The following is a 24,653-nucleotide window of genomic DNA, read 5'->3' as shown; positions in this document are numbered from 1 at the left end:
CTCATGCTGCAATATTTGGGGCACCTATTTTCTTCTTACTCATTTTGCATTTCAACAATGTTTACTTTCTTTGATTAATTTATTCTTCTCAAATTTTGTTCCTGATAAATTTTAGTTCTGTCTAACATTATGATCTTTTTTTAGCATTTTGCGTTGAAATAATGATTAATATGCTAATAATACTTTTATAAAAGGGTTTTGCATATTGCTCTGAAAAGTTTCCTAAATAGTACAAGAACCTGAAACAGGATCATTGGTTAGGACTAGCCAAATTTAAGAGTTGGAAACATATGGGGAAGAATAGCCAAAATTACGATTATTTTTTCGGTTTCCTATCAAAGATACCAGCTGAGCAAGAAGGCAGTGTAATACGTTAGTGATAAAACCTCGATGAACAACGAGCAATGTCAACCCAAACATTAAAAAAGGATCATCCTCGAAAAATGACATTCTGCATTCATCATGCATACACATCTAGTTAGGAGCATTTGATTCATTCTGATTATAACATCCTAATCATTTGCCACGAAATACGCCCACGAAATGAATTTTACAGGTCATGTTACCCAGAGAATGGTATAACAAATCAATGAAGTTACTCATACTCCTAAAGTTGCAGTGGGATGGATTGAAGATAGCAAATCTTATCTCCCTGAAGTTGCAGTGGAACAGATTAAAGGTAGCAAATCTTATCTCCCTGAAGTTGCAGAAGAGCAGATTGAAGCTACAAATCATATCTCCTTGAAGTTGCAGTAGAGCAGATTGAAGATAGTGAATCTTATCTTCCTGAAGTTGCAGTGGAGCAAATTGAAGATAGCAAATCTTTTTTCCCTGAAGTTGTAGTGGAACAGATTAAAACTACAAGTTACAAATCTTATCTCCTTCAAGTTACAGTGGACAGATTGAAGATGCAAATCTTATTTCCCTGAAGTTGCAGTAGAACAGATTAAAGCTACAAGCCACAAATCTTATCTCCCTGAAGTTGTAATGGAACAGATTAAAGCTACAAATCTTATTTCCCTGAAATTTCAGTGGAACAGATAGAAGCTACAAGTTACAAGTCTTATCTCCCTGAAATTGTAGTGGAGAAGATTGAAGCAACAAATCCTATACCTATGAAGTTGCAGTGGGTTAGAATGAAGCTACTTAAAGAAGAGAAGCACCAAAGAAGTCAAAATTCGGCAAGACCAGACAAAATTGGTCCTTCTTAAAGTCTTTGCTCCATTCTCGTTACACAATGACGAGCAAAGAGGGGCAGCTGTAAGGGCCCAATTTTGTCGGCCTAAACAAAAACAGAAATAATAAAAAATAAAAATTTTTCAAACCCAATTACGAAGTCCAAAATACAACAGTCCAATTACAATACAAACCTATTATGTTACAAGCCCAAATGGCCCAAACAACACAAACCCTAAGGCCTAACAACCTAAACTACTTTCAGAAAAAAAGAAACCATAACCGCACCGCCCCTAACTCCCCTAAGTCTGCCACCTCTGTCAACATTACTCTCTACTTGCATCGCCACCTGCAAAGACCAAAAGCAGAAGTGACAGTGACAGCAAATATACAAAAATAGATATAAACTTTGTAATATGGCTATATAAGCTAGAAAAAACGATTGTAGTTTCTCTCCTCCGGGGATTTTTTCTTGAATGCAAAAAAAAAATCGATTCAAGTATACGAATGAACAAAAAGTAACTAAGCAAATTGGAGAACAAAAGTTAGAAACGTGCAAAGGTCATTTTATTTTCTTTATTTTCCTGCTTTCGAAACTATTTATATTCGAAAAAAATTTCTATTTTCCTTTTGTTTTTTTAAAAAAACTGTATATATATATCAAATATATAATAAAAGCGGAGGAAAATAAACTTACCTTGGGGCGTCCGACCACCGTCCACGGTAGTCCCTTTCGCCGGATTCTGGGTTTCGGCCAAAGGGAGAGGGGAGAGCTTTCCCAATATTTTTTTTTTGAAATCAATGGCTATATGATATTTTTTTTGTCAAAAACTTAATTTATATGGGCCCCCCAAAACGACGTCGTCTTGAGACTGGCCTCAAACACCCAAAACGACATCATTTTGGAGACCGACCCGACCCTAGCAAGGATCCGGGTGTTTTTTAAAGGGGGTCTAACTACCGCTTTGATCCTTTCGCTTTTTAACTGTTTTTCAATCCAGTCATATTTCCTTTTTTTCCTTTTTTTAATTTTACCATTTAATTTTTATTTTGTTTCATTTTAGTCCCTTATGGAACGATGCGTTTTGGGACTGAGTATATTTTCCTATTTGGTCCCTATCTTTTTTCTTGTGTTACAATTTAGTCCCTTATTTTATTTTTCTCCCGATTTCTCCACTAAAATTTTACTTAAGTTTCAATTTAATCCTTCTAATATTTATGCACTTATTTTATTATAATTTAGACTTTTAATTTCATTTCAATGTCAATTTAATTCTTATTTACTTAATTTTGACCCTATCTAGGTTATTTATTTTTATGTATTATTTATTTATTTTATTTATTTACTTATTATTTCCTTTTTATTTAAAATTGGTTTGTTTTTGTATTTATTATGCATTTTTATTTATTATTTATTTTTATCTCTTTTTCATTTGCCTTTATTATCGTTATTATTTATTTATTATTTTCTTATATATTTTCAAAAATTAGATTATTTATGTTTTACTTGCACATTTATTGTTCGTATTATTATTATCAAACGTTCATATTTTATTATGCGTATTATTATCATGCTATTATTACTACAAATTGGTATCGCATTGTCATTTACTAGCATAACACTTTTATTTTCTGTATACCACCATTTTTTTATATCTACACTTCTATTTAATTTTATCATGGTTGCAATCATGTCACGAACCATGTTCAAATACATTTATTCGTTTCTGTACTATACCCGAATAAATTAAATACACGTTATTTCAAATGTTATGTTTGTTTTGGCACGACGCATAAAAAAGAAAATTTTTAAATCGTGGCAATGTTCATTATTTTCAAAATTAGAAAAGTCATGTTCCTAACTTACAGAATATGGCTTCCTTCTAAAACCAAAATACACGAATATCTACTTTAAAATAAATAAAAAAAAGTGAGATTTAAGTAGCGATCAATTAGCGTTTATTCTCATTTTCGAGGATTTAAGGCGTCGTGTCCTAACTTACGGGACATGATCCTAGCTTCTTGATTAACTTGAAGTAAGCCCCTTTTCGTGAAAATTAATTTAGTTAAGTAATGTCTTAATAATTTATCATATTTTAAAATATCTTCAAATTTCCAATTTTTGACACTAAAGACATTAAATAATCAATTAGGTACCAATTTTGGGCGTAACAATGGTGCTAATCCTTCCTCGTGTGTAATCGACTCCCGAACCCATTTTTTGGATTTTTGTAGACCGAAAAATATTGTTTTAATAAATCAAACCTCTTACTAAAATGATCAAATTATGAGGTGACCTGATCACGCCTCTTAAAAGTGATTGGTGGCGACTCCATTTTCGTTTTTTTATTATAAAAAGTCAATTTCAAAAAAAAGGTCTCGACATAAAATATGAGTATTCTTGCAAGAAGTCCTTAGCTATTTATTTAATTGGACTTTAAAAGTCTTTTCATAGAGGTGTTCATGAGTCGAACTTAAGTATAATATTAATATACTTTATGCTTACACATGTTCAGTCCTGCTCGAAATACGAGCTTAAATATGAGTTATCTATCTATTATTATCACTAGTTAACCTACATCCCCATTTAATATGAGTTGTTGATTATATTTTAATGTCTTTTTTAAAAAATCTAAAATGATAAGGAGTTGTCTATCTATTATTATCACTAGTTGACCTACAATCCCCATTTAATATGAGTTGTTATTGATTATATTTTAGCCCCTACTAGTATATATCTTTAGTAATCACCATCCTCTTTCTTAGTATTCACTTCACTTTCATCTATCTTTACACTTAAATATGTTGTTTCAAAATCTTAATACACTTTGTCATTTTTGTATATTTTACAATTTTGTCCTTTTCAATATGAAATTTATTTATTTTACTACATAATCACTTTAAATCAATTCTCTTCCGTGTAGCAATTCTTTTGAATAATTTTTCTAATTTTTTTTAATATTTGTAGTCACTTCTAAATATCTTGCAATCTAGTCATTAACATTATAAAAATTCAATAATTATTATAATTATCCTTCTAACTTCACTTTTCATTCAATTTGACTATCTCATAACACTTTAATCAAATAGTTAATGATAATATCTTACTTCACATATCAGATTTTTATGCATTTCACTTTACTTCTCTTATTTAAATTTTAAATTTTGCAAGTTTACAATTTAGTCTTTAGCATCATAAAAATTTATTATTTACTATAATTTCACTTTGTAATTAATTCACTAACACTTAATATTCATTTAAGCTCTCTATCATAATACTTTATTTCACACATAAAATTTTGTACATTTTACAATTTAATCTTTTTTACTGTAACATCCCAAAAATCGGGTTAGAAGAAATTGGTTTTTAAAACCAAAAGAGGTCATCCCTCTATTTGAGTTTAGACTTTGGAAATTTTTGACAAGTAAATTGATCCGGTTTAGTGGTTAAGTGTTCTTGGTATGGGCGTAAGGTTTTGGGTTTGAATCCTATTTCTGGAAATTTTGTCATTTTGCTTAAACCCTTACCTCTAAATGTTGGTTTATCAGTTAAACTCAGTCAATTGATGTCAAGAATGAGTTTGCTGATTCAATGGTTAAGTAACTGTCTATGTCTGTGGTCCTATGTTCAAATCTTGGCATGTGTATTAGGGAATGTTTTATTTTTTGCATTTGGTTGTGTGGTAGTTAGTTTGGTTGGTTATTTAAAACCTTCTAGAAACCTCCAATGAGGTTTTGCATCTTTTTGTTCGTTTCTTTTCCTGCCATGTTTCTTCTGACATTCATTTCCCTGATATCTGGTTATTCATTTTGGTTTCTTCCTTTCAAAGTGACATTTTCTTTTGTTACGTTACATTGCGCTGATTCTGTACGCGATCTGACTTATCTTTCTTGTTCAATTTGTTGGTCGGTAAGTTCGATTTAAAGTTTTGGTGTCAAAAGTTCTTCGAGTTAATTTCAAATTTGGATGTTAGTTTTTAGCGATTTGACTGTGAGCTAATCGTTTGTTGGGCAATTGCTTGTCGTTTAAAGACGAGAACTCATCCTTATTGTTCTACTTCGAATTTGTATCAAGTGGGTATCGAAAACCCCTTCTTCTTCGAATTTTAATCGTCAAAAAATGGGACAGTCGATGCCACACGGCCGTGTGGCAAGTCGTGTAACTCACTGTTCATAAAAATTGTAGGCACACAGGCGTGCGCCCAGCCCGTATATTATTTATCATTTCTACTATATTTTATGTTTTTTTGTATTTTTTATTATTCATGATTTCTGTAAATAATAATATTTTTTAATAAAAATTAATTTCAACTTATGATTATACTATAAAATATGAGTTTTCTTGCAAGAAGTCCTTAGCTATTTATTTGGACATTAAAAGTCTTCTCGTAAAGGTGTTCTTGAGTCATGCTTAAGTATGATATTAATACACTTTATGCTTGCACATGTTCAGTCACTAGAAATATGGACTTAAATATGAGCTTAAATATGAGTTATCTATCTATTATTATCACTAGTTAACCTACATCCCCATTTAATATGAGTTGTTGATTATATTTTAATGTCTCTTTTAAAAAATCTAAAATGATAAGGAGTTGTCTATCTATTATTATCACTAGTTGACCTACATTCCCCATTTAATATGAGTTGTGCTTGATTATATTTTAGCCCTTACTAGCATATATCTTCATTAATCACTATCCTCTTTCTTAGTATTCACTTCACTTCCATCTACCTTTACACATGAATAATTTGTTTCAAAATCTTAATACAATTTGCCACTTTTGTATATTTTACAATTTGATCCTTTTCAATATGATATTTATTTATTTTACTACATAATCACTTTAAACCAATTCTCTTCCATGTAGCAATTCATTTGAATAATTCTTTCTAATCTTTTTAATGTTTGTAGTTACTTCTAGGTATCTTGCAATCTAGCCATTAACATTACAAAAATTCAATAATTATTATAATTATCCTTCTAACTTCACTTTTCATTCAATTTGACTATCTCATAACACTTTAATCAAATAGTTCATGATAATATCTTACTTCACATATCAGATTTTTATGCACTTCACTTTACTTCTCTTATTTAAATTTTAAAATTTTCAAGTTTACAATTTAGTCTTTAGCATCATAAAAATTTATTATTTACTATAATTTCACTTTGTAATTAATTCACTAACACTTAACATTCATTTAAGCTCTCTATCATAATACTTTATTCCACACATAAAATTTTGTACATTTTACAATTTAGTATTTTTTTAACTATTATTTCAATATATCAAATCAGTTCATCACATAATTACAATTCAAACTTTATCTTTCACTACTTAGTAAAAATTTGCGTACATAATATTAACATGTTTTAATTCAAATTAACTATTCTAACAATATTAATAATTAAATTAAAATTAAACCAAAGTAAAATTATTGAAGTACTTACCTTTTTTTGTTAGAATTTCACTATCTTTCTTCCTTACTTTGTCATCTTCTTCACTTTGTTTCCAACACTTCCATAATTTCTTCTCTTTTTTTCTACTTAATGAACACATCAAATACATAATTAAAACTCACACTAAAATTAATTTCTTACGTCTCTACTTTAATTAAACATAAATTCTATAAGAAATACTTGAATTTTTTATATTGTCTCCTTAATCTCTTCACCTTTCCACAAATTTCTCCACTTCCATTTCCAATTTCTTTGTTCCAAGATGTTATTCTAACTCTCTAGTGTCTCCACTTCAGTTTTCCTTTTTGGTGGCTATGGAAATTTTCAAGATTTTCGGGTGAAAAAGGTGAATTTTGATGGAAAAAGACTAAATTGTAAAGAAATCAAAATTTTCTTTCTTTCTCTCTTTCATGGACATTAGAAGGATGGTGAAAGTATGAAGAAATTTCTTCATCTTTCTTTCTTTTTATACTAATTTTAATTAAACAAAATATAAATAAATATCTATAATAAAATAATAATAAAATATTCAACCAATCATATTTCAACATTTTTCTTTCTTAATTATTACACCATATAATTATTTAATTTAGGTAATTACCATTTTATCCTTTTTATTTATTCAAAATTATATCCTTGAATCACTACTCACTTTTAGTAAAATTGAAATTTAGTCCCACTTATTTTTGCACTTATTCAATTTTGTCATTGCGCACCAATCCTACGTTATATTTTCATTTTTGAACCTTCAACTTCTCATATTTATGCTTTAGCCCCTCAAATTTCAAATAATTATACTTGAACCTCAAAACTTTTTACATATTTACAATTTAATCCTTACTTTACTTTAGTATACCTCAACATACTTCTCAACCTTCTCTTTTATCACTTTCATTTCCTTATTTTACTTTATCGAGAAATCAATTGTACTCCATCTCGATTTATTATTATTTTCACAGTATAACAGTTTCAAAGGTGTTACAAATTATGTAAATAGAAAATATTTTCTCGTGGGATATGATACCATTTGAGAGAATGGTGTCAGACACAAACACCATAGGCAACTCATAAACTCTTTAATTCGAGATATTTAAAGTTTCGTAATGTGGTTAACATTTAACTCTTTAATTTGAGAATTAAATGAAAACATTTAAGACATTTAACTCTTATAATATTACTTCGAAATAGAGTTGTTGTTCATTATATTTTAATGTCTCTTTTAAAAAATCTAAAATGATAAGGACAATTGTTTATCTATTATTATCACTAGTTGACCTATATCCCCCATTTAATGAGTTGTTGATTATATTTTAAGTCTCTTTTAATAAATCTAAATGGTAAAGGTAGTTGTTTATTTATTATTATCACTGTTGAAGTTTTGGGCCAAAAAAATAGAGTAATAAATTACATTAAAATATCCTTCAAGCGTTTGTACTTTTCATTATTTAGAATTTTTTATTATTATTTTTATTGAAATATTTAAATTTAATTATTAGCACTATTAAAATTTTCTGTTAAATTTGTTGTTCTGACATTTGAAATCAAGAAAAAGCTTTCTTTAATATTTATATAACAAAAAATGTAATATTATAATAACTTAAATTTAACAAAGATTGTTAACGATTCTTAAAAATTCATATAACTATTTTTAATTAAAATAAAGTATTAAAACTAATTAATGTTATTATAAAAATTGAGGTATCAAATTATATCAAAAGATTATTAAATCTCAAATTTATGCGTGGAGATTATAATTGAAACTTGATTATTATTACTATTATATCATTTAAAAAATGATATAACGATAAATTTAACCTTTAACATATAAAAGTTTTGTCAATTTGTCTCTTAAACTTTTTTCTTGAGTTCAATTTGGCCATTAACCTTTAAAAAGGAAGTTGGATTTGACCATCAATATTTCAAAAAGAGTCAAATTGATTTTTTTAACGAAAATATTGACAAAAATGTTAATTTTAAACACGACAACCTGAATGACATACACACGTAATTCATGAAACTTTTTTCTTTGAATTCAATTTTTTTTGAAATTTTCATGTTTAAATATTTTATAATTTTTAAATTATTTATTAACGTGACATATAAGATAAATTGTGTCATGTTAACATAAAGTATACGTGAATTACCATCAAATTGCTACACCAACATCATAAAAAGATATTAATGTTTTATTTAATATTTCCATTAAAAAATAATTTAATTTTTTTAAAAATATTAATTACTGAATTTAATTGATAATATTGCCAAACTAATTAAAAAATAAAAGTTAAATTGATAGAAGTATAATTATCCAAATGCTAAAAAAGAAAGAAAATATTTAGACACGTCTTAGATAATCGTTCATTTATGTACCTAGATTATTGATCAACCATCAAATCTAATTAATTGAGTGAGATGTTTTTTAATGACACTTGGGTGTAGTTGTAGAAAAAGAAAATGATTGTGCTTTTCTAGAAGTATTCTTTAATTTTTAATTTCAGTTTACATAATTGTGATTTTTATCCACACTTTTTCGATATTTTTCTACTCTATTTTCTCTAAAACTTATCATGGTTTAAGTTCTAATTTATAATTTCTAACGACTTTCTGGTATATATATAATATTTTCCAATATAAGGGTCACACTAGATATATTAGAAATAATTCGTGAAGATTTTTATCACGATAAAACAGAATAATGATTTTAAAATTACGTTTCGAGATAATGACGAGAAGGATAGATCATTTGAAATTTGACTTTTTATGTATCATTGGTGTGGTAGATTTCTTGAGGCTCTTGAAAGTGGTTTTTTAGTTGACCGGAGTTTATCATTAGGTTGGTTTGATGACAATGGGTTGGAATACAATTTTTAATAGTGTGGTCAATGTAATGCATCTCTTGTTTATTTTTGAATGCTTCTAATGTTGCAAGTACCATCAATTTGTCTTTCTCATCTTTTAGAATTATTTTGCAAACAAACCATTTGTGCATCAGTTGCATATATTATTTATCATTTGTACTATATTCTATATCTTTGTATTTTTATTATTCAAGACTTTTGTCAATAGTAATATTTTCTTAATAAAAATTAGTTTCAAGTTATGATTTTACTATAAAATATGAGTATTCTTGCAAGAAGACTTTAGCTATTTATTTATTTGGACTTTAAAAGTCCTCGCTATAGAGGTGTTCATGGGTCGGGGTTAAGTATGATATTAATACGTTTTATGCTTGCATATGTTCAGTCCTGCATGAAATATGGGCTTAAATTTTTGTTTCAGCCCGTCCATATTTTGTAAATAGCTAACCTAAGCCTATTTAAGCCTGCACATATTATTTTAAAAAAAGATTAAATTAAATTTAATATATAATTATTTTAATATTTTTTAATGTTTACATTATAATAGTATTATATATATATCGGTTGTCTAGTAGTATAATATATTAATATAGAGTTAGTTCTTATGTGTTATAAATTACATAATATGTTATTTAATCAAAATAACATAATATAAAATATTATAAACTTAAAAATTAGATCGAGTCAAGCACGAACCTTTAATGTTCAAACTCAAGTTCAGACCATATTTTAAATAGACCTATTTTTTTTGTTCAAATCTATTTTTAGACCTACTTTATTTTATTTTGTTCAAATTTATTTTATTTTATTTCAAATCTATTTATTTTTAGACCATATTTTAAATAGATCTATTTTTTTTGTTCAAATTTTAAGTGTGCTTATGGGTGATCCAGCCCATTAATAGTTCCACCCCTCCCTCTTAAATTTTATCTTTCATTTAATAATGGCAAGTAGTGGTTGTAGTGTAAAGTCTTTATAAGATGAGGACTTTGTTCGTGAAAAATTAAGAAAGAAAATGTGGAGGCTTAAGATAGGGGAAGGTGGCAATGATCCCTACCTTTACAGTACCAACAATTTTCTGGGAAGACAAACGTGGGAGTTCGATCCAAGAGCAGGTACAGCTGAAGAACGAGCTGAGGTTGAAGAAGCTCGTCTTAACTTCTACAACAATCGGTACAATGTTCAGCCCAGTTCTGATCTCCTCTGGCAAATGCAGGTACATCATTTGCCTTAATATAACACTTTATAATATAAAAGAATTAAATAGACTTATTTATCATTATTTATATGTTTGATGAATGCAGTTTCTAAGAGAGAAGAAGACGCAACAAACCATTCCCCAACCAAAGATAGAGGATGGTGAAGAAGTGACATATGAAGTTACTACTGCAGCAGTGAAGAGAGATGTCCACTTGTTTTCAGCACTACAATCAAGACATGGCCATTGGCCAGCTGAAAATTCTGGCCCCATGTATTATATTCCTCCTTTGGTCATGTCTCTCTATATCACAGGACATCTCAATACTATATTCTCTAGAGAGCATCGCAAAGAAATTCTCCGTTATATTTACTGCCATCAGGTAATAAATTTATATATGTATGTGTATAAGTTTAGCTATATATGTATTAAACGGTGGATTGATAATACTTAATAAAGAAAGTTGGTTTTGGCGTGGCAGAACGAGGATGGAGGATGGGGATTATCCATAGGGGTTCACAGTACAATGTTTTGCACAACTCTCAATTACATTTGTATGCGTTTATTGGGAGTAGGACCTGATGGTGGCCTTAACAATGCTTGCGAGAGAGCTCGAAAGTGGATTCTCGATCGTGGGGGTGTCACTACCATTTCCTCTTGGGGCAAGACTTGGCTTTCAGTATGTCGTCTTTCTTTTATTTACTAGAAAACTTAATCTTCACAAATCAATGAATGAATGATATAAAATTTAATAAACTAATATCTATTATATCAGATTGTTCAGAATAAAAATTAGATGCGAAAACATACCTAAATTTACTCATATGTTAAAATCTTCAAGATTTTCAAATGACAAACAAATAAATATTTTAGAGAAGATCCCATTTTTTATTTTTTGATGATAGGAAGTTAGAAAAATAGTGTATGTTTAATTTGAGACCATAACTTTAATATATAACTTTTACACATTAACCTTAATTTCTAATTAACCCATGATCAATCATAAATTAATTATATCACTGTCTACAAATATAAGCATAGTTTACTTTAACTATATTAGATCACTTTTAATTTGAACTAAATACAATTACAACTTAATATAACCCAACAATTTATATATATATATATTAATTCTGTTGTACGTAGATATTGGGTGTTTATGAATGGTCAGACTGCCACCCAATGCTTTTTTTTTATTCCGTATATATGTATATATATATGTGACTGAAAAAGGATACTGCAATGCAGCAAAGATGCTTTGTTATTGCCGATTAACTTACCTGCCAATGTCATATTTGTACGGAAGAAAATTCGTGGGTCCAATCACACCTCTGATTTTACAGTTAAGACAAGAACTCCACACTGAACCATATGATGAAATCGATTGGAGCAAAAAGAGGCATTTATGTGCAAAGGTAATTATAATCTATATATGTTTGATACAATATTTATATCTAGAAAATGAGAAAGAAGAATGTTTTATTCATTGCATGCAGGAAGATCTCCACTATCCTCATACATTGCTTCAAATATTGCTTTGGGATAGTCTCTACTTATTTTCAGAACCTCTCCTTAATCGTTGGCCCTTTAATAAATTGAGAAAAAAAGCTCTTAAAGTAGCAATGGATCTCATTCACTATGAAGATGAAAACAGTCGCTATATTACCATTGGATGTGTGGAAAAAGTAATACAATTGAAGTATAAATAATTTTGAATAATATTTGGCAACATATAATGCTTGCTAATACACTTGATATAATACATTGGGCAGCCTCTATGTATGCTTGCTTGTTGGGTTGAAGATCCAAATGGAATTTATTTTAAGAAGCATCTTGCCAGGGTTGTTGACTGTTTGTGGGTTGGAGAAGATGGAATGAAGCTGCAGGTTTGTTAATTATAAAGCACTAAAATTGTTGAATTAGTTAAACATTCATTAAATTATTGACTTTGATTGTTGATTACTATTTTAGCTAATTAGTTTATGCTCTCTTTTTTTCAATATTTCACATTGAAGGGTGTTGCAAGTCAAAGTTGGGATGCTAGTCTCCTTCTCCAAGCGTTGCTTGCTACCAATTTATATGATGAAATTGGACCAACTCTGATGAAGGGGCATAATTTCTTAAAGAACTCACAGGTTGTATGAACCTTAGATTCAAAACTCTAAATATTATATATAATTTCTTAACTACTTTAATTTCTTTTTCACCACACAGCACAAAGTTGTGATTAATTTCACCAATATTCTCGAAATTGATAGTTCAAATATTGGTTGAAATTTTAAGGTTAGGGATAATCCTCCAGGAGACTTTAAAAGAATGTTTAGACACATTTCTAAAGGATCATGGACATTCGCTGATCAAGACCATGGATGGCAAGTTTCTGATTGTACTGCAGAAAGTTTGAAGGTAAATTTTGTTTCATTCAATTAAATAAGAAGTGTTCATGAAGTTGGTTATATTCAAATTGGTTCATATGTGGTAGCTAAGTTGAGTTCAAACCTTTAATGTTAGATCCTAAAATACTCATTTTTTTCAACACAATTAATATTATTTTTCAAATATTATTAATGAATTTTCATGTTTAGACAAATGACTTAATCAGAAGTCTAAATTAATCACAACATTTCAAGTTTTAATAATCCGCAATAGGAATTATTGCTTAAAATATGGTCCTTACTTTGCAGTGTTGTGTAAATTTTGCATTCATGGCACCAGAAATGGTTGGTGAGAAAATGGAAGAAGGGCAATTTTATGATGCTGTCAATGTTCTTTTATCCTTACAGGTACCATATATAGAATGTCTAAGTTGAAAATAACATTAATTGCAATTAGGAAATATTAGCAAATTATAAATATTGCTAGCACGTGTTTAAATCTCATCATATGTAATTTTTTATTAGTTTTATTGAAAGTATAAAAAAGATAAAAGTACCCTCGTAATAATATAATTTATTTATATATGAAAGAGTATTTTCATAATTTTCTTAACCTAGTTGGTGACTGGTTGACCTGTGATACCTACTCAATTAAGAGTTTAAATATAAGTATAGATATACAAACAATGAGGGTGAAATAATGTGTAACAAAATTGAAATGTGTAAAAACATTAGAATAAGACACGGGTTGATGTAGGAAAGAAAAAATTAATAGAAATTAATGGCATAAGTTCAGATCTCATCAAATGTAATTTTTATTGATTTTATTAAACATATAGAAAGACAAAAATACCTTCATAATAGTATAATTTATTTATGGGTAAACTATATAAATGGTCACAGACTATTAGAAACTTTTTTGTTAGTGTGATTCACGAGCCTCTCCTAATTGTACACCAAAACCATCAATTAAAACGATTCTTACAAACACAAACACTTCCAAACCTTCCACAAGAAACAAGAACAACATCTTTTTATTTTTTGTGAATTACAAACAACGACTAGCATGACTCGAATTTAAGTAACACCTAAAGTAATAAACAGAAGCTATTTTCGAAGAACTTACCGTATTAAACAGACGTACCTTAATCAAATAGTCCAGCAACACACAAAGGCAGCAAGAAGATGAAACAAGAAGGAAGGAAAAGTGATAGTAGAAGGAAAACCAAAAGATGGAACGGTCACAAAATTGAAAAAAAAAAAAACTGAACGTGAAAAGAGGGAGAGAGAGTGAGAAACATGAGAGAGTGGTGAAATTTTGGGGAAAATTTTCCAATTTAATTTTTTTTAAAAAACCGTCTTAACCTAATTCATTTTATGACAACTTATCAGATTATTTAGAATTCAAATTTCATTCAACCTCTACCACATGGGCGGCACAGATTGGGAATTAGTAAAATATGTATATTTTTCACTCACAAGGATTTTAATACAAGACCTTTGGGCCGACAAACTTATCAATTGAGCGAAAATAATTTTTAATTTTAATATCCAAAGATAGAAGTTGGAACAAAAAAAAATCAAAGGAAAGGATTTGAACCCAAAATCACTCCCCCATAGCCACAACAATTAACCACTTAACAATTCAAAAACAAGAATTTTGGAGTGTTACATGTTAATTTGTGAGACCAATTCAATTAAGATAGAAGTATAGATATAGAAAATATTAAAAAAATATATGTTGAATTTCAAATTATTTATATTTCCATGGAGGTAAAATTTAAATCTAGAATGGTTTAAATTGTCCTTATTGTTATTTGCCAACAAATTTTTGTATTGTATGGGATTAACACATCAATTTAATCTTAGTATCCCTATGCTTTAAGTATAATCTATTTTAGAAATGATTGCAGAGTAAAAATGGTGGTTATCCAGCTTGGGAACCAGCAGGAGGTGCATTCTGGTGGGAGGTAATATTTCAATATTTGTACTTGTCTTCGATATTATATAATTTCCTATGAATTTAATAAACCATTTTTTCACCTTAAAATTATCCTTTTAGTGGTTGAATCCAATTGAGTTTCTTGAGGATCTGACCAAAGAATATGAGTAAGTTTCCTATGCTTATTTTATTTTAATTAATTTCATTAATTATAATTATACACTGTTATGGAAAACTGGTTTATAAAGTTTACACTAATGAGAAGGAAAAATAATTGTAAAATCCAGGCATGTAGAGTGCACTTCATCGTCAATCCAGGCACTAGCTATTTTCAAGAAACTATACCCAGGGCATAGAAAAATAGAGATTGAAAATTGCATCAGAAAAGCTGCAAAGTTCATTGAAGATGTACAATACCCTGATGGTTCTTGGTAATGGCCCTTATGAATTCCTCAACAAATAATTTAATCAGGTTTCACCAATTCCTACAAATGCATGTATATATATACTATTTATAAAACTCTGTTAATTATTAAAGTATGATTTTATTTGGAAAGTAAGTTATATGATTTTGTTGGTGTTTTTTATTTTTTATATTTTTATGAATTAATAAAAATTAATGAAACTTTTTATTTTATCATCTGAACTAAAACAATTTTAATTATTATATGAAACTTTACTGAATTGGTGTTATTTATCAATCAAGTCCCAACTCAGTTAAGGAATTACCAAAAACTACCACTTTGCGTTTTAAGTACTAGTTCCCACACCAATATGCAAGTGATAGAATTTTTAGTATCAATAATGTTATTGCGTGAGTTGGTGTAACTCAACGCCAACTCAAAATGGATGACAACACCATGATAACAACTGTATTCATTTAATATTTTTATATGATGTACTTTTGTATTTAAATTTCGTTTTACTCACAATTTAATCTATTTTTTTATATCTTATATGTTTCATTTGTTATTATTAATTAGTTTCAAACTATGCATTTTATTATTTTTTGTATGTTATTTTTAAACACATTTTTACTTTCTAAATATATGATTTTGATAAAATTTCATATAAATGTATAGGTATGGAAGTTGGGGAATTTGCTTCTTTTATGGGACATGGTTTGCACTATCAGGGCTTAAGGCTGCAGGAAAGAACTTCAAAAATTGCTTGGCTATTAGGAAAGGAGTTGAGTTTTTGCTTAAAACCCAAAGAGAAGATGGTGGTTGGGGGAGAGCTATCTTTCTTGTCCTACAAGGGTAATTAATATTTAATATAGCTTCTTCATTTTATTTTAGAGGATAAATCTAAAATATTAATTTGTGTAAATTTGAAATTTACCCTTTGGAATCATGAATCTCTTCGGAAACAATATATATGTAATTATGAATAGTTTTATTTGCCTTGTTGATAAAAGGTATATACGCCCATCGAAGGAAAAGAATCGAATTTGGTAAATACTGCACAGGCTTTGATGGGTTTAATTATTGGCGGCCAGGTATGCTTTACTTGCAATTAACAATGATTTTATAATTTTAATGTACCCAAATTAACAAATAAACTATATATTTATTGTATTCTAAAATGATTGCTATACGTTGATTTCTTAATCCCCACAATAGGCTGAGAGGGATCCTACACCTTTGCATCGAGCTGCAAAATTGTTGATAAATTCTCAGTTGCCAAACGGTGATTTTCCCCAGCAGGTAATTCTTTTCCATGTATATATTATAGGTAAAAGTATTATATAAGAAGGCCTATGTATTAGAAGTCAGATTAAAATTTTGTCTCATTTACTCAAAAATAGGTAAATTAATCCATATATATTAGATTAAAGAGTAAATTGATCCTTTTTGTTAAAAATTTTATCCATTTCTAGTGTTAAAAATTATTGTAGCTGATAGAATAACCAGGTAGTTACACGTGATATGTCACGTGTACCTTATGCTAACGTACAATGACCAATTTTTAACAAGTAGAAATAGATAGAATATTTAACAAAATGATTGATTTGCTCTTTTACGTAATGTACATGGATCAATTTGTCTATTTTTTCAAAAATACAATCTAGCTCTTAGTATAAAGACCTCTATGATACTTTTATCATATATTATACCATTAAGAGAAAGGGAAAATGAAAAAGGAAAGAAAATTTATATGTTAATTTTTTTATTATTATGGAATTTGGCAGGGACTGACTGCAGTTTTCATGAGGAACTGTATGCTACACTTTGCATTATATAGGAGTATTTTCCCTCTGTGGGCTCTGGCTGAGTATCGCAATCATGTTTGGCCTTCCAAACATGTATGCTTTTGAATAATAAAAAATGATCTATTGGAGGATTATATATAATAAACTCATGTCTCTCTATATTATAGTTGCATAACTTTTGCCATTGGGCATCAATGAATAACTTTTGATCCACTATGATGATCTTTTTACTTAACTTTTCTAGTTTTCAAATGTTGAATTGTCGTTTTTGGAATAAATAAAATAAATAAATAAATGATCTTTACAACTTTTTATTTTAATTAAATGCCAGATAAAGCAAAGACAAAGTAACACAATATAAAAACCATGATCTTATTTTTCTCTATAAATATCTTAAATTTTTTTAGTCAAAATATAGGGTCAACAACAAGAATATAAAAAGAATTGTCAAATCCAAACAACTTACAAGTTAGTTGCATTTCATCTTAATGTTAGTTGCATCTAGCTCTAGAATTGGGTTGTTGTGCTATGTTGACATTTTTTTATTAAATTTTTTTGGATATTGTCTTACATTATATTGAGTAGAGGTGAGTAAAACTCGATTCTATTCAAAAAATTGAAAAAAAATCAATTTTCGAGTTAAGCGAATCAAATTACTTGAAATTATTCGAGTCAACTCTATTAAGTAATTCGAGTTTCGAGTTTGGGTCTAATTGAACTAGACCTGTCCATGAGCCGGATCACCCAGCCTGAAGGCCTACCCAAAATGTGGGAGGGTTCAGGCAAAAATATAGGCCTGAAAAATGGGCTTGGGAACAAAAAACATGTTTAGAAGATGGATCGGGCCTCGGGTAATTTTTTTCCCGAGCCTGGACCAAATTTGCAAAAAAGAAAAAATTGTTGTTTTGCTATTATTTTCCTACTGTTTTGCTATCATTTCACTATTATGTGCTACCATTTTTTTTAATTCGGATATTGTATAACTCTTATTTTATTGTTAATTTTGCTACTATTTTAAAGGCATTTGCTTTTTAAGTTATACCTATTTTAGTGCTATTTAAGTATAAAGACTTTTTTTAAAATTTATTTACAATTTGTTTGGGAAATATTTATTTTAATATTTTTAGTGTTTTTGATGTATTATATTTTTTAAAAATATATATATAAAAATGATATAAAAATTTTAAAACCGGCAAGCCAAGCTGGGCCCGAGTTTTAGCATTTTTATCCGGACAATTTTAGGCCCATTTTTTTTGCCCAGGCCTAAAATTTTGTTAGGCTTGAACCTGACCCGGCCCATGGTCACCTCTAAGTTGAACTTTACAATTCGAATAACAGATTGGTGTGAATACCCCTTTGGTCCCTGTCAATTTTGAAAATGAACAAATTGGTTTCTCTCAACAAAATTTTTTTAAAAAAAATTCAAAATAATTATAAAAATTCCAAAATTTATATTTCTAAAAAAGTATAAAAATTTTAATTTTTTTAAAGAATATATAAAGAAAGTTAAAAGTTTAAAATTTTCTAAAATAATAATTTTGGGACATAAATAAATTAATTAAATATTCAAGTTTATCATACTAAAGTATCTTATTTTTTATTTTATTTTTTTGAAAAGTTTTCAAATATATATGGTTTCAATTTTATGTGCTCTAACATATAATTAGTTATATTGTAACAAGATTTTAATTTGACATGTTTACTTTTTTAAGTTAACTCGAAAAATTTCACTTGATTCGACTCGAATTTCATTTTACTCAACTCAATTCAAAAAAAATTAAATCGAGTTAGGATGATAAAATAGGACTCGCCAACTCGATTAACTCAAAATATTTTCACTTTATTCGATTGAACACTCACCCCTAATATTGAAGATGTTAGCAGTAATTTATTGGATGAACATGTGAACAAAATCTTGGATTCTTTGAAGACTTTTGACGTGATAAGTTTCCTTAATTGAAGAGATCCGTTTTTTTAAAAAAGTTATTCCTAGAACATCTCTATTATTTGTTTTCATATTGACGACTTACTAAAGCTTAATTCAAGGAGATTTAAGTTCACTGATTGAAGTTTTGACAAGCCAGTATATGACTATTTAAAAAAGGCTTGTTTATTATTTACGTACGAGATTGAGAGCTCATATCTTATTCATTGCGAGAAACTTGTGTTAATGCAGATATTTTTGTAAACAAACGATTATTTCTGTTCAGTTTGTAACTAAGCTTTCAAAATGAAATCTTAGTGGAGAGATTGATTTAGTTAATGTATAAAAATGAGGTTGCAACTTAATGAGTGAGAAGTTGTGTCACATCCCAAAAACCGGGTTAGTAGAAATTGGGTTAGTGAACCGATAGAGTGGTCATGCCCTATTTTTAAATAAATATTGTGAAATTTTGGAAAGTGAATTTATCTAGTTTAGTGGTTAAGTGTAGTGTTTGTGTGTGAGAGGTCTTGTGTTCAAATTTGTTCCCTTGAATTTTTATTAATTTTTGTTCCAACTCTTGACTTAGAACATCTCACTTATCTTTTAATTTTGAGTGTTAGTTAATAAGGATGAGTTTGCTGGTTTAGTGGTAAGGTTTTAGCTTACCTAGAAGTCATATGTTTGGATATTTTGCATGCGGAGAGAAAATATTTTTGCTATTCCCTGTTTGTGCAGTCTATGTGGTCAGAATTTGAGTTAAATTCAAATTTTGGAAATCTAATAGGATTTGGATAAATAAGCTTTTGTTTTTATTTTTTAAAAAATATTTTGCCTTATCCCCCAAAATTCTCTCCCTCAACTGTCCATTCTTTCTCACTTTTCCCCTCCACTTTCATGTTAGTTTTGTTTCCAAGGTACATGGCCGTGTGGGGGGGGGGGCGTGTGGTCCACATGTCCGTGTGGGAGGCCGTGTGACTATTTCTAGATACGATTTGCCAGAATTCACTTGTAAAGGAACACACACCTTTCGTCAGGAGTCCAATTAAAGTTCCTTACGCCTGATTAGGATCTGATAGTCCTAAATTAGGTCCTTCAAATGACATTTATACACGAGTTAATGATTTATTTCAATATTTATCAAGATTATCGAAAGTTTCGGGAAGAATCGTAAAAGATTATTAATCGAACGTAAGATTAGCACTGGATAGGAATTCTACAAAGATTTGAGATCTAAGCATTGGAACGAGATTTACTTACCTTTTCTTGGTAAAGATTTGGGATCCCGTTTGTGAAGTTAAAATTTTGTACCGCCAATTTACCAAATAATTACTCATATATGTTTATACTAAAAACTATTTACAAGTTAATATCTAATCGAAAATACATCAAATTAATTAATAAAATTTTATCAATTTTTTTAATTAATACAATATAATAAAAATGATTTTAATTATATTTTTTTGAAAATAATTAAATTAGTTTATTAGATAACATCATGTGCATAGCACATGCCATCGAAACTACTAAATAATTTAATAGTATTAGCATTTTGAATTTTTTTCCTCTATTTCATTTAAAAAAAAGTTTGATAACATCATGATAAGTGCTAAAAATAATATATTTTAACCACATTTTTAATATGTTTTTGGGTGATTATTTGATGTTAATTGTGAACTTTATACTCAATCATTTAAATTCATGTTTTAATGCTTAATAGAGCACTTGGGAGAAAAATGAGTGAAAAACGAGCAAAAATCGGAGTGTCGGATCAAGCTGCAAGAGCCACACGGGCTGAACCATTCCACACGGCCAAACCACATGCGTGTGGTAGATCGTGTCGATTTTGCAGAATTGCACATCGAAGTGCAGAAAATCACGACTTTTAGATTTTTCAGGCATTCTAAGACGTATATATGACAAAAATAATAAGATAGGAGTGAGTCATCATAGAATATTCAAGAAAATAACTTGAAAAACACCATTGGAGCAGATTTCTATCAAGATTGAAGATTCCCAATTGATTTCTAAGGAAGTTATCATGAGTTTCTTTATTTTTTTTGGTTATACTAAGTCTTGGGTGTTTCTATTTTCAAGCATGAACAAATTTTCTAAATACCTAGCATTAACTAATTTTCTAAATACCTAGGAGAGATGAACCTTATGATGGATTTTTTAATTTGATTTTTATTTTACACAATAAATATTTAATTTCTTGTTCTAGATTATGTGTGTTTAATTCTTGGTTTGATATTTCTAGACTATTAATCCATATTTGATGTGCTTAAATCAGTGGTTGAATAGACCCTATTTAAGAGTAGATCTTGTATAGTTGAGCGGAGTTGCATGCGATCCTAGAAATAGGATGACATAAACCTACCAGATTAGAGTCAAATCTAATAGGAAAATCCATAACATGAGTTAATGTTATAATAGGGGTTTTAATTAAAAAGAAATTTCAATTAATAAACCTAGAGTCAGTTGCTTTTATGCTCGAAAGAGATATTAGCATAATTTAGGGATTTTTAAGGATCAATGTACTAAATAAAGAAATTGTTTAATTTAGGGATTGACTCGGGCTTGGGCCTTGAATGTTCAAGCCCGAACCGAGACCATATTTAAATAAGCCTAATTTTTTAACTAAAACCAATTTTTAGGCCTAGTATTTTTACTCATATTCTATCAAATTTCAAATCTACCTTCAAGCCTAACTACTAGCCTAGCCTAGTCTACCCTCCCCTTAAATTTTATCTTTCATATTTAATAATGACAATTAATGATTGTGGTGCGAAGTCTAATATTTTACCTTACATTCAATAATGGTGGTTGTGGTGTAAAGCCTATAAGATGAGGATTTTGTTCATGAATAGGAAGAAAATGTGGAGGCTTAAGATAGGGGAAGGTGGCAATAATCCCTACCTTTACAGTACCAACCATTCTTTTCTATAATGGCAAGTTTTTGATTGTACTGCTTAAAGTTTGAAGGCAAAAATGGGAGTTCGATTCAAATGCAGGCATAGCTGAAGAACGAAATGAGGTTGAAGAAGCTCGTCTTAATTTCTACAGCAATCGGTACAATGTTCAACCCAGTTCTGATCTCCTTTGGCAAGTGCAAGTACATCATTTTCCTGAATGTAACATTTTATAATATAAAAGAATTAAATAGACTTATTTATCATTATTTATATATTTGATGAATGCAGTTTCTAAGAGAGAAGAAGATGCAACAAACCATTCCCCAACCAAAGATAGAGGATGGTGAAGAAGTGACATATGAAGTTACAACTGCAGCAATGAGGAGAAGTGTCCACTTGTTTTTAGCTCGACAATTAAAACATGGCCATTGGCCAACTGAGAATTCTGGCCCCATGTTTTGTTTTCCTCCTTCGATCATGTCTCTATATATCACAGGTCATCTCAATACTATATTCTCTACAGAGCATCGCAAAGAAATTCTCCGTTATATTTACTATCATCAAGTAATAAGTATAAATATATATATGTTAAAATAGAATGTCGGTAATGGAAATATATCACAAAGAAAAAAATAAAGAACACACAGATTTTACGTGGAAACCCTTTCTAGAAAAAAACCACGGGCGGTGAAAAAAAAAATTCACTATGTCGAATTCGAATAATTACAAGAGGAGTAGACTATGTCTATTTATAGGCTTGTAAAACTATATTCTAATAGGAGTGTAGTAAGATTGAAACACCTTATTCTAATCAATATCAAATAGATGAAGTTTAATAAGGTTTAAAAAACCTTATTCTAAAAATAAAATAAAAAGAATATAATTCTATAGGGATTTTACTTTTATTTTATTTTACCACTGTATTTGATTTAAATAAGGATTCGGGTCACTTAATTCTAACAATCTCCACCTTGACACAAATTCTTAAAGAACAAGTTCTTCCTCCCGAACTCTCAACGAACAAGTTCTCCACCTCTTCCATAAAACCCCTTAAGGTTTTAACTTCAACAATGAACACCAACCAAGTCTAAGCTATGCTCAAACTTGGTTATAGGAAGTGACTTAGTCATCATATCTGGAGGATTTTCATGAGTACTAATTTTGCTCACAACAATATCACCACGAGCAATAATATCACGAACAAAATGATACCGAACATCAATGTGTTTTGTTCTCTCATTAAACATTTGATCTTTTATAAGGAAGATGACACTCTGACTGTCACAAAATACTGTATTGGTTTGGAGGTCTTCATCGAGTTCACTAAAGAGTCCTTTTAACCAAATAGCTTCTTTACAAGCCTCAGTAATCGCCATGTACTCAGCTTCAGTGGTAGACAAAGCGACTGTAGTTTACAAAGTGGCTTTCCAACTGATTGTACAACCTTCGAATGTAAAGACATAACCTGTGAGAGATCTTCTTCTATCGAGGTCTCCAACAAATCAGCTTCAACATACCCAATGACGCCATCTCTAGTTCTTCCAAACTATAAGCAAAGATCGGTAGTACCTCGTATGTATCTTAAAACCCACTGAACTACTTTCCAATGTTCTGTAACGGGATTCGCCATGTATCTACTAACTGCACTGACTGCATATGATAAATCTGGATGTGAACAAACCATGGCATACATGAGAGATCCCACTGCACTAAAGTATGGAACATGTGACATGTACTCAATCTCATCATCTGATTGTGGAGACAAAGTCGATGAAAGTCTGAAATGGGCTGCTAAAGGAGTACTAACAGGCTTAGCATTCTGCATATTGAATTTGCAAAGAACTTTCTCAATGTACCCCTTTTGACTTAGGTACAATTTACTTACTTTTCTATCTCTGAGAATCTCCATACCAAGTATATTCTTTACTGGTCCCAAATCTTTCATCTCAAATTCTTCACTTAGTTGGGCTTTGACATTTCTTATCTCTCATTTATCTTTCGTTGCTATCAACATGTCATCAACATAAATGAGTAGATACACAAAAGAACCATCATTATTTTTCTTAAAGTAAACACAACTGTCAAAGCTACTTCTTTTAAAATCATGAGAAGTCATAAAGAAATCAAACCTCTTGTACCACTGTCTTGGTGACTGTTTCAAACCGTAAAGGGACTTTTTCAGCAAGCAAACATAGTCCTCTTTTTCTGAGACTATAAAACCCTCTGGTTGTTGCATGTAAATATCTTTCTCAAGTTCTCTATGTAAAAATTTACATCTAACTGCTCAAGCTCTAAATCATGCATGACCACAATACCAAGCAAAGCTCAAATCGAACTATGCTTCACAACTGGGGAGAACAGATCTGTAAAGTCCACTCCTGAAATTTGACTGTAACCCTTTGCAATATGCCTTGCTTTATATCTGGGTTCTTCAACTCTTGGAGTCCCCTATTTCTTCTTAAACACCCATTTACAACGAATAACCCTTTTACCTTTAGGAAGTTTCACAAAACCTCATGTTTTATTTTTGTGTAGTGATTTCATCTTCTCTTGCATAGCAAACATCCACTTTTCTGAGTCTTAACAACTTAT

At 29.5% G+C, this 24,653-nt stretch overlaps 1 protein-coding gene across 2 annotated transcripts; it reads left to right on the top strand.

Annotated features, from left to right (window-relative positions):
• The first annotated feature begins 10,488 nt into the window (after positions 1-10,488).
• LOC107962416 (lupeol synthase) lies at positions 10,489-17,438 on the top strand. 2 transcript variants are annotated; one of them, XM_041096170.1, is made up of 16 exons: positions 10,489-10,714; positions 10,803-11,078; positions 11,178-11,375; positions 12,040-12,111; positions 12,193-12,381; positions 12,469-12,582; positions 12,712-12,831; positions 12,980-13,102; positions 13,381-13,479; positions 14,985-15,041; positions 15,134-15,180; positions 15,301-15,444; positions 16,096-16,272; positions 16,431-16,511; positions 16,636-16,719; positions 17,205-17,438. In XM_041096170.1, exons 1-14 carry the CDS (start codon positions 10,514-10,516, stop codon positions 16,468-16,470), a joined length of 1,857 nt encoding a protein of 618 aa, XP_040952104.1. In that variant the 5' UTR covers positions 10,489-10,513; the 3' UTR covers positions 16,471-16,511; positions 16,636-16,719; positions 17,205-17,438. The 2 variants fall into 2 exon arrangements, with proteins under 2 accessions (XP_040952104.1, XP_040952105.1); XM_041096171.1 differs by lacking the exon at positions 12,193-12,381.
• The last annotated feature ends 7,215 nt before the right edge of the window (positions 17,439-24,653 follow it).

This window comes from Gossypium hirsutum, chromosome D06 (genome assembly GCF_007990345.1).
Source record: "Gossypium hirsutum isolate 1008001.06 chromosome D06, Gossypium_hirsutum_v2.1, whole genome shotgun sequence".
Lineage (NCBI taxonomy): Eukaryota > Viridiplantae > Streptophyta > Magnoliopsida > Malvales > Malvaceae > Gossypium > Gossypium hirsutum.
Note: the sequence above shows the minus strand (reverse complement) of the source record. Positions and strands in the feature narration are given on the sequence as shown.

What these genes read in the sequence shown, in the direction of transcription:
- LOC107962416 (XM_041096170.1), top strand. Translation starts at nt 10,514, where the DNA reads ATGTGGAGGCTTAAGATAGGGGAAGGTGGCAATGATCCCTACCTTTAC. An exon ending in ATCTCCTCTGGCAAATGCAG is followed by an intron (nt 10,715 to 10,802) that starts GTACATCATTTG and finishes TGATGAATGCAG; the next exon opens with TTTCTAAGAGAGAAGAAGAC. An exon ending in ATCTTTCTTGTCCTACAAGG is followed by an intron (nt 16,273 to 16,430) that starts GTAATTAATATT and finishes TGTTGATAAAAG; the next exon opens with GTATATACGCCCATCGAAGG.